General features: G+C 36.6%; 1 protein-coding gene across 1 annotated transcript; it reads right to left on the reverse strand.

Annotated features, from left to right (window-relative positions):
* Positions 1–3,777: 3,777 nt before the first annotated feature.
* LOC142986027 (segmentation protein cap'n'collar-like) lies at positions 3,778–8,349 on the reverse strand. The gene is made up of 4 exons (XM_076134261.1): positions 8,231–8,349; positions 6,209–6,345; positions 4,937–5,110; positions 3,778–3,819 (listed from the first exon to the last, which is right to left on the reverse strand). Exons 1-4 carry the CDS (start codon positions 8,286–8,288, stop codon positions 3,778–3,780), a joined length of 411 nt encoding a protein of 136 aa, XP_075990376.1. The 5' UTR covers positions 8,289–8,349.
* Positions 8,350–11,651: the final 3,302 nt, after the last annotated feature.

Genomic DNA, 11,651 nt, shown 5'->3' on the forward strand with positions numbered 1-11,651 from the left:
ACAAGGTGACTCATCGAGATGGGAGACGTATGTAGCTAACAGAGTTACAAAAATCAAGCTTATCATTCCCGCTGACAACTGGCGATATGTAAAGTCTGAGCTGAATCCTGCAGACTGTGCTTCAAGAGGGTTAATACCAAGCAAACTATCGAACTTCAAACTGTGGTGGCAGGGCCCTGACTTTTTGAGGAATCGAGAAGAGTCAGAGGTCTACTCTACATATGAAACAAACTTCGGCTGCATAAATCATGTCGAAAAGAAAAAACAATTATCAAATGAACATTCAATTGCTATGTTATTGAATAAACACAGTTCAGTGACACACATAACACGTGTAATGGCATGGATACAACGTTTTATTATGAACGTGCGCAATAAAACGAAATCTAACACGGTGTACTTAACAACAAACGAACTAAGTGCAGCGAATACATGTATCGTACGATATGTGCAGCGTACAGAGTTTGATTCCGAATACAACGAACTTAACAATAACAGAACTATACTAAAGCGGATCAAAATATACAAATTGAACCCGTATTTAGATGAAGAGGGAGTTGTTCGCGTAGGAGGCAGACTCAAGAACTCTATTTTACCATCAAGTATGAAAAATCCAGCCGTTATACCTCATATGGGGAGATACACTCAGCTACTCATTGAACAGGCTCACTCTAAGACTTTACATGGAGGGGCTCGACTAACTTTATTATACATACGGCAACTATATTGGATTGTTGGTGGAAATAGAGCTGTTAAAACACAGTTACGAAAGTGTGTACGTTGCCACCGATTTAAAAAGGCGGATAGCCATCAATTAATGGCAGACTTACCTCGTCAACGCATCACTCCTTGCCGACCATTCACGCACACAGGGGTAGATTTCACCGGGCATGTGGACATAAAACTTAACAAAGGCCGAGGCGTGAAGACCTCAAAAGGATACATTGCGATATTCATTTGTATGGCAACAAAAGCTGTGCACATTGAACTCGTGTCGGACCTTAGCACTGAAACCTTCATAGCAGCCTTCCAGAGACTATGTGCACGACGTGGAGTACCCAAACATATGTACTCAGACTGCGGAACAAACTTTGTCGGCGCGTCAAAAGTACTCAAACAAGAATTTGAAGAGTTTAAGCAATTGATGGCCCCGGCATTCCATCGAGAGTTAGCAGAACTGCAAGTTGAGTAGCATTTTAACGCCCCAGCTTGGCCTAATGCGGGCGGCCTTTGGGAAGCCGCCGTGAAGTCAATGAAACACCACTTGAAGCGAGTATTGGGTGACCAAAAACTGACATACGAGGAGTTTAGTACACTGTTAGTGAAGATAGAGGCCTGCCTTAACTCAAGACCGTTGTGTCCTCTCACGGAGGATCCAGAAGAATTCTATAACTGTCTAACTCCTGGCCATTTTCTAACAGGTAGCCCCATACTGTCGTTACCGTTCTCCGACTACGAAAACGCAAGAAACATTGACTTACGCAACAGATGGCAATTGACTGAACATATGTTTCACCGATACTGGAAGACCTGGTCCAACGAATATCTCCGACACTACAGACTCGTAGCAAGTGGAACAAACAAACAAATAACATTAAGCAAGGTGACATTGTGTTGGTGAAGGACAACAACATACCACCCGGAAAATGGCCCATGGGACGGGTGCTGGAGACACACCCCGGGTCTGACGGACTCGTGCGAGTGACTACTATCAAAACTCAAGGCGGTATTATCAAGCGACCGGTAGTAAAACTATCTCCGTTGCCATTATCATCTGAGATCGAGAATGGTGAAGAACAAGTTACGGAAACTAAAACTAAACATCATAAAAAGAAAGGATGCCACTATACAATATACTCATATTTACTACTGATACTTACATTGTTTACATGTATATCGGGTGGCTATAGTAAAGATAACATTACTCTGTCCGGCGTTCAGATTACATGTCTGGAACATGAGCGGCCCATATACTACGACACCATCGGCAAAATACAAACAATGCATGATGAATGGATTTTATTAATGTATTATAATTTAACTAATTACTGGGAAAATACTCATCGTCTAGATCTATATATAAAACAACTAGATAACATTTGTCTACAAACGAAACTGCAACACTGCAAACCTACAATGACTCAACTTGAACATGAAATGGATATTCTCAGTTATTACAATTCAGTATTGATAAAGCCACATAAACATCTCAGTTCTCGAAAGAAGCGAGGATTAGTGAACGGGATTGGTTCCATAGCAAACAGTCTTTTTGGTATTTTGGATCAGGACTTTGCAGACAAGTATCAAAATGACATTCAATCGCTTCAAAATAACGACAACTATCTATTACAATTAATAAAAAACCAAACAACAATTGTGGAACTTGAGAATCAAGTATTGAAACAAAGCGAGATTAACATTCAACGTCAGTTCAACATGATCAATCAATTTGTTAACCAAACCAACTCAAACTTTGCTACTATGAAAACAGAAATGGAGATAATTTCGGCTACGACATATCTCAGTTCAGCCTCGTTATCGGCATATCTACTCATCAACAGCTTACGCACGTTCCAGGAAATGTTGTTCAATACACTTACCGACGTTTACCAGGGACATATAGATGTGCATTTGATTACACCTGTCAAGTTACTTCAACAACTTAGTCAAATAAGTGGTAGCCTGCCCAAAACAGTGTCTTTACCTGTCGAAAACTACAAAGAAAACATGAAAGATCTGTAGAGGTACGAGGTGATCGTGTTCCTTCGACACAAAGGGAGGATCCTCCGACCAGGCGAGGTGATCATGCCTAGTGGGCCTAGGCTGCCCGACTGTTGTAGTCGGGAACTTGTATATATAGTCAGTTGCAGTGCAAACTTCGATAGCGCGATCTAGGACTTGTGACGTCAGTCACACTGCGCGTGGTGGTTGGTTGCGCGCTGGTCCCAGTAGATGTCGCTGTATGTAGCGAGCCGCTACAGATCTTTACAAGTTAATAACTGTCAGAGCAAGAGTCACTGAAAATTACTTTTTATTTGAAGTACACATCCCTTTGGTATCGGATGAAGATTACATTCTCTATCAAGCTGTACCACTGCCGGTTGTCAAGGGCACAGATATCACACGTGTTTTAACTGAAACGAAATACATAGCTGTTAACCATTTAACTGATACTTACCTATCCATGACGGAAGAGGATTTGAAGCTGTGCGTAAAACAGAACTTTGATAAATTTTTGTGTGAGAAAAACTACCCCGTTTTTAACTTGCATAATAACAACGCACCTTGTGAGGCGAAACTGCTGTCGCATCAAAACACCATACCATGTGAGATCAAGCGCGTGCGATGCAAGGACGTCTGGATAGAGTTACACTCTCCTAACAGCTGGCTAGCGATATGTTGCGATACTTGCTCATTTCGTACAATATGCACTAATACTGTTACGTCACATATTATGACGTCAACGAGCATAGTGACGTTTTCTCATGGATGTGTCCTGCAAGATAAAAATTTGAGAATATATGCGCACGAACACTACAACAGCCGCATACAAATGGATAGCAAACTCTCAATGCCTGCTATAAATAATTCTATTAACAATTTAGTCAACCTCACTTATCACTACACTTAGAACATTCACTACACTTAAAACACTACAATTAGTAAACATTCAAGATCGATTGACAACTCAGAGACAGAATGAAGTTCTGCCTACAACGATTTCCAGCCACGATGTACATCAATACGTAATAACCTACATACTACTGACATCAGCAGTTATTGCTGTGCTTGTGGTGGTTGGAAGAAAGCGCTGCCGACCTATGGGTAAACATGTAGTCACTGAACAAATTAGTGAAAACATCAAGCTGCATGACCTTAGCCTGCGGAAATCTACTTTCACGGAAGCATCGAGCAGCGACGTCCAGCATCAAGTTAAACTTCGACCTGAGCCGTCGCGCCGTAACAACAGAACAGGAATCGAAAACATCGCGTTTAATTTTGACTGATTATTTGCTATGTAATGTCTATTCCTTTTCTCTCTTGTATTTACTCTCTTGGGGTTGCCAAGATGTACGGTTTGCACATAGTAGTATTATTACATTTAGTTGCTGATGCGGTGACCTTCACATAACGCCTTACTTAATATAAGTAATTATCGTAATGAATTGTCAGTGTGACACGTACCATTAAGACCGTACGACATTAGGGGAAGGAATAGACAGTGATATTATACTATACGATATTATTTCATCTCAATATAGACCAATATAACTTCATTGTGGATTTCTCTTCTCCTCACACTCACCACTATTGTAGTGTACGATACCGTACAATCCCCCATTGGTTTTTTTTTAAATATATTCAATGTACAGAATTGACCTCTCTACAGATTTATTATAAGTATAGATAAGTTAGAAACTACCATGGTGGTGAGCTTCGAACGATGAAGACGGTGCTTAAGACACAAATGTTAAGGGGAAGTTTTGGCATTTAGGGAAAATTAGAAGATATGTGCCCCCATATATCTTCTAATTTTCCCTAAATGCCAAAACTTCTGGTTCGAACGTGTTAGGGGTCATAAAGATATTAAAGATATTAGAAGTGTACCTGAAACGTGAGGGGGCAAGAATTAACTGGTGGCGTAATTTAGTTAGAAGGGGGAGGGGGATTGATACACAGCCGTACACAGCATTTTCTGTGTTTCATTATTTAGTAAGGAGGGCGTGTGTCGAGGCTTAGCTTTGGCTTAAGGCGGAGTACAGGCGATGGAGGAGGGCTTGGGATAACCCTCGATCAAATCAAACCCTCTAAGTTGTTATGGGGTTATTGAGATTTTCCGGCAAGGGGGAGGTGGGTGCTTGGGCACTTTGGGCAGTAAGAAGTAGGGGCTTGTGCATTCAGAAGGTTTTAAGATCCTACGGGATCTTATACATACCTGTACAATATATCTCCGCAGCCTCACACAGCGGTCTCTCACCGTGTCTCTCTGCGTCACGAGAGCCCTGCGCTCTGCTAGCGCGTCATCGCGGCACGCTCGCACCGCGCGCAGCTCTCGAGCCAAGCGACGGAGGTGCTCCACGCTGCGACGGCGACTGTTTTGTGAGGCGAGCTGGGGAAATTAAAGAAAATTTTATTTAGGAGGAATTGGGTAGTTGACTGGGTTAACGAAAAATTATTATACTTGTACTCGTTAAAGGTTCATCTAAAATGCTCAGACTATGTAGCTTTTTTCTTGATAATGTTGAAATTGTAATTATTGCAGACTGAAAATTTTTATTAGACACTTATTTGACACCAACAAAAATACGACGTAGTGACGCCACTACGTCGTATTTCTATACTAAAATGTGTTTTTGACATTTCATAAAGAGTAGCTGATTTGACTGGTAGGCGACTACCCTTAAAAAGCTTAAAATAAACATTAACTGTCTTACTAAAGTAGTGTAAGCTCTGATTAGTTATAGTGTTTAGTCAATTTTGAAACTTAATATGAGTTTATGAAATACAGGATATTTAAATTTAAAAAAACCGATAGCCATTCCTTCTATCCGGGAAGAAACCGTGCCCAGCAGTGAGGCAGTAATGAGTTACATTTGAATTAGAACTATCTAGAAACTTAATTCTCTACAGAGAGAAGTGCTATCAAGTAAAAGGCACATTCCTTAGGAAACGCGGTACGACCGCAACACATATCATGTTACAAACCACAAACACTACTGGTTTATATACAATCGGAACATTGTAGACGAACTGTTCGATTTCATTAAGATTATCAGCTGATTTATCTATATAAGTATATATTTAGAAGTATATAAGTATGTTTATTAGTTATTTGGTTACAATAGCGCAAGCTCTGCTTAGTTTGGAATCAAATGACCGTGTGTTTTTATTTTATTTGAGATCGCAAAAAAAATCCTTTTAGACGATAAACCGGCTAATGGTGCAGGAATTTGTTTATAGTATCCAAGTGTGTGCACAATACACAGGTACACTCTCTTTTCCTTCACTCTCATAGTCCGGTGGACAACTCCTGACAGATTGACGTGCTCACCGACGCCTAGAGGAACTCGGAATGTAAAATATGGTCAACCATCCACAGAACAATAGTGGCAAGCGTAGCTTGACCTCAGTGGTCTAACCGCGCGGCTGTCGCTATTAAGCCACGAGCCCCTACTACTGTATTCTTTATATGCTTAAACATTCTCACCCTATTCTTGATCCTTCTGCGGAGACCTTTGAGGAAGGCGAGGTCTTCATCACTGAGTTTCAGAACCTGGACTCTCTCCGAGTATTTGCAAGTTGATAGACCAGCCACCTCTTCCACTGTCATGTTGATGCCTCTGGCTGAAATGGAAGGCAATTATTTTTAGTTTAAAACTAATAAGTAGGCAACACTATGTACTTACATATGATGCCTACTTAACATCTTTTATATATAAAAATGGATCGAAAATATATGTGTATGTGTATTTGTATATATGTTAATCCCAAGAACAGCTGAACAGATTGTACTGATTATTTTTTTAATATTCCTTGAAGTACAAGGTTGGTTCTTACAGAGAAAAAAAATTAAAAAGGTAAAGCAAAAAAAATCTCAGGGTCAGCTAGTTTGTTTTTATTATTTAATACTAGCTTAACCAGTAAAGTTACATTGCATATTCCAAATATATTAATTTATTAAAATATAACCTTAATATATGAAAGACAATAATGAAGATGCTACATTAAATTTGTATACAGTCATCAATCAAGCAATTGCTATTTCAATTCTGCTGTATTATTATGACACATCTATAGTACCTACTAAAACATTATTTATCAAACAATTGAGCCTATTGGCAATGTTCTTCATGATAACATTCAATACCTACTTTCAAATCAAATTAGTCATATTTACTACTCTTAAGTCAGTAATTTGACTTAAGTTGGACTTTTGTTATTTTAATAACCTATTGTATTTTTATTTGAATATGATTCATGATTTCATTTTGAGCCATTGCTTTATATTGAAAAGAAATATAAAAAATTGTATTGATTACAATGCAATTTTTAAGTAATAACAAGAAATCTTTTACAAAGTCATTTTCTTTTTCATTAGCCCTTTATGAATCCCACTGCTGAGCAAAGGCCTCCCCTCTAAAATCAATAATAAGTTTTTTTTAACTATATAATCAAAAAATATAAAGTCAATGTAATTTATTTTAGTATCAACATACTGGTAAAATTAAGTTAAAGTTTTAAATACATTAATGTTTTAATTGTTATTATTATAATGAAAGTTTATAAATATTATAAAAATAAACATCTGTATTGTACTACTTAATGGTGTCATAACAACTCCTTTTATATGCTATTATTCATGCTTGTTACATGTATGTTGTGATTTGTGACACAAAGTTAAATTCTTATTATTGTTCTAACTACTTATTGGAGTAATACAATTATAATTCTGAAAAAGTATATGAAAATATTTAATTAATTTAATAGTTAATTGACACAAAATATATTTTTTTTTTTTTTCAAGGCACTGATTCCAAGATATTGTGCCAATTTTTTTTTCTTTCGTAATAAGTAGTGTTGGTTAGGGACAAATATGTTCAGCCTAATTAAATACATAACACTTTTACAACTATTTACGTTATATATTATGTATATGTTACTGTAAAAGCCCGAACTGTGGCAAATCCTAAGATTTTCCGGTAAAACCTAAGATTTACCAACTCTCAATGGTAAAAGTCCGAACAAGCCAGAGTTTAAAAACTATGTTACGATATATAAAAAAATCCTCCTTCATAAATATGTTTTTAACTATTTCACGGTATAATTATATACTGTGACATAGTTATAAAGAAGGAGTTTTGGGCAAAGCGACATGGGTAGGTTAGGTTAGAAGGCTAAGGTGGGAGCGAGCGATGCGAAGCTTCGTGGTTATTTTTTTTTAACCACCCAGAAGGAAGAGCCCCGCGAAGCGGGGCTCCGGCGACATCCCGACATCATCAAGTGCATATAGGTAAAAGTTCGAAATAAAAGAATTGTTCGGACTTTTACCATTGCGAGTTGGTAAATCTTAGGTTATACCGGAAAATCTTAGGATTTACCACCGTTCGGGCTTTACAGTAACATATACAAGTTGAAATATTTCTGCGTCATATTGTCATAACACATTAGACATCTACCTGTTGATTTATCCGTACTAGTATTACAGTAAAAAATAATATAAACAACGTACCATCCAATATTTCCTGGTCCAATTGGTATGAGGACGTGTTCTTCGCATTATCGTCCATTCTTTATATTTAAAAAGTTTGTTTCAATTATTTATTTTTATCAATATCTTTTACGTTATTTTATTGGTTTCGGTAGGTTAGAATTTCGAGAGCTGTCAACAGTCAACGTCAAGTCGTGCCTTTAGTGTTGGGAACACTAGTAGAGTTGTTATCACGTGATTAAAAATCGGTTTACATGATATATTACTAAAATAAAACCAAAATCATACTTAAAGCTAATAAGAATAAAGATTTGAGAAAATGGCGTATTTTATTAGATTGATAACCCAAAACTATTGCTGCAATAAGATGTTGACTGTTGAGGCATTGATTTGAAGAAATAAGTTACACATGGCTTGATTTTCTTTCAAACGCACCAATAATTTTTAAAACATATAAATAGTATTTTTTTAAGGATTAGCATAGAATATTTGTGTATTATTAGGATTTATGATAATAACAACACGTTTCCTTTTCATGAGACAAATACTCGTCAAAAATAAGTAGCAATCATAATATTCATAATCATTTATTTGCCTGAAATTTTGTTATAACAGATATAAAAAACAATTTACAGTAGCAGTACTTACACATTTCGCCATAACATTACAGCATGCAAATATTAATAAAAGGAATAGTTAAATATCATAAATATGATCAAGATTTGAGAATCTAGAAACTTTTACTACTACCTAATATTATTTATTAGCATAATAGACCCTACAAGTAGGATGTTTCTATTTCCTACATTAATTCAATTTATGGATAACATTCCCGTGAAGTAAATACTTGGTACCTATATAAAACTTACAAAAAAGGCTAGATTTCAGACCATAGACAAATGTCTCGAAGAACTGGATGAATGAATTATTGATCGGTGACTTTTTTTTTAGTCTGCGCAGTGCGCAGTGCGCATGTGCCAGCTGCCAGACAGTCTTGTCGGTTGACTTTTCTGTCTGCACAACTTAGAACCGTTCTTTATTTTTCAACCGGCGAATACAAATTTTGATTTTTATGTGTAAGTATTCCTTTACCTTACTATTTATCCATGTATATTAGTAGATAAGTACCTTAGTGACGTATAAAGCATGTCGTTTTACGTTAAATCTTTCGTAAAATATAGAAGTCTTATGAAAAAAACACGTTCGTTTTTTCGAAAAGCTACAATGTTTAAATTTTCATATTGACGTTATTGTCGAAAATACTCATTGTAAATTCCTTGGAGACGGTTATATATATATATTTTACTTCATATTTAGAGGTTTCTTTGTTGTCTGGACTTGACGTAGTTCGATATATTGCCGTATAATTTTGCGCGCGCATTAAATTTTAATTGTATAGGTCATGAGTGCTCATTCGTCATTTCATCTCCGGCGAGGTTACTTTTTCATCAGGTACGCATTTTATTAGATATCTAACTCTTTGTTTTGTATGTTTTGAGGCTAAAAACTGTAGTTTCGTACAGTTTTCAAGTACTTTTGTTCAAATATTTTTCACTTAGGTAAAAGAATATTGCTCTTTATATATTAATGAAAGTAAAACATTGAAAAGGTCCAGTTTCTCACTATTTGGTTACTTTTTAGAAAACAAAAGATTTGTTGTTTTTAAAGAAACATTACTGTAGCTGGGTTATAATAATTACAAATATTATTCATGCAAAAATCTTTCTGTGTGTTACACTTTTACAGCTAAACTGCTTAACTGATCTATACTAATATTATAAAGCTGAAGAGTTTGTTTGTTTGAACGCGCTAATCTCAGGAAGTACTGGTCCGATTTGAAAAATTCTTTCAGTGTTAGATAGTCCATTTATCGAAGAAGGCTATAGGCTATATATCATCACGCTACGACCAATAGGAGCAGAGTAGCAATAAAAAATGTAACAAAAACGGGGAAAAATTTGACCCATTCTATCTTAGGTGACGCAAGCGAAGTTGCGCGGGTCAGCTAGTTTTGATATAATTTTGAATTATTATAGTTGAAGCGCGGTATTAAAATAAATATAGGCTGTATTTTTTCTAAATTATATTGATGCTTTGTAAATAAAAATTATCTTATTTATAAAAAATAAATCAAATGTATGCACAATGTCATGTCACAACATTAGTATCAATTTATAAAAATCCATCCAAATACCAAATTTATGTGTCTAAAAAATATTTTCACCATGACAAAGATGTGTCTATTTAGTAATATCTTAAATCTATACTAATCTATACTTCTATACTAATATTATAAAGCTGAAGAGTTTGTTTGTTTGAACGTGATAATCTCAGGAACTACTGGTTCGATTTGAAATATTCTTTCAGTGTTAGATAGTCCATTTATTGAGGAAGGCTATAGGCTATATATCATCACGCTCCGACCAATAGGACCAGAGTAGCAATATAAAATGTAACAAAAACGGGTAAAATTTTGACCCATTCTCTCTTATGTGACCCAAGCGAAGTTGCGCGGGTCACGTCACTGATAAATATCTTAAATCTCTGATATAAAATGTAATTTTATTTGTACAGTATAATGATGAACCGTGGTCGCGGTTACTTGCAGACCAGCGAGTGGGACATGCGTGAAGACTACAATGCTTCACTATATGGCACCCGCGAGGAGAGCAAGTAAGTATATACTTATACTACTATCCTAATTCCTACTAATATTATAAATGCGAAAGTAAATAAATAAATATTTTTGGACAGCTCACACATGGTCATCTGATTCCAAACTAAGCAGAGCTTGTACTATGGTAACCAAATAACTGATAAACATACTTATATACTTCTAAATACATATTTATAAAGATAGATTAACATCCAGGCTCAGAACAAATACTCATGCTCATCACACAAATATTTGTCCCGGGTGGAATTCGAACCAGCCACACGCGGCGCTACGGTTATTGCGGCGAGGTGACTACTTTACCCACTGCGCCAAACGTGCAGTATGTTTCTTATTCTTTCACGCAAATACTACTGAACCGATTACAGAGAAATTTTGGTAAATTGGTATATAGGCAGCTGAAGACCCAGAATAACACATAGGCTACTTTTTATCCCGTACTTCCCGAAGGATCGGGATTAATACGGGAAGGGTTTCCACGCGGACAAAGTCGCGGGCGGCCTCTAGTATTATCTATATTGTTATCTTGAGAGTAGTGATAGCTAAGTGGTATAAGTTGGTACCTCCCATGTAAGTGGTTGAAGATTCGAACTTGAGGCAACACGCCAATGACTTTTCCAAGTTATGTGTGTATATAGTATATGGAATATGGGTTGCCTACCTGCACTTGGCCAGTGTGGTACACTCAAAGCCTAACTGCTCTCTTATTGCCGAGAGAAAACTCTTGCCCAATAGTGGGTCAGTAATGATTTAACAAATGATAATTAT

Source organism: Anticarsia gemmatalis, chromosome W (genome assembly GCF_050436995.1).
Source record: "Anticarsia gemmatalis isolate Benzon Research Colony breed Stoneville strain chromosome W, ilAntGemm2 primary, whole genome shotgun sequence".
NCBI classification, from domain to species: domain Eukaryota; kingdom Metazoa; phylum Arthropoda; class Insecta; order Lepidoptera; family Erebidae; genus Anticarsia; species Anticarsia gemmatalis.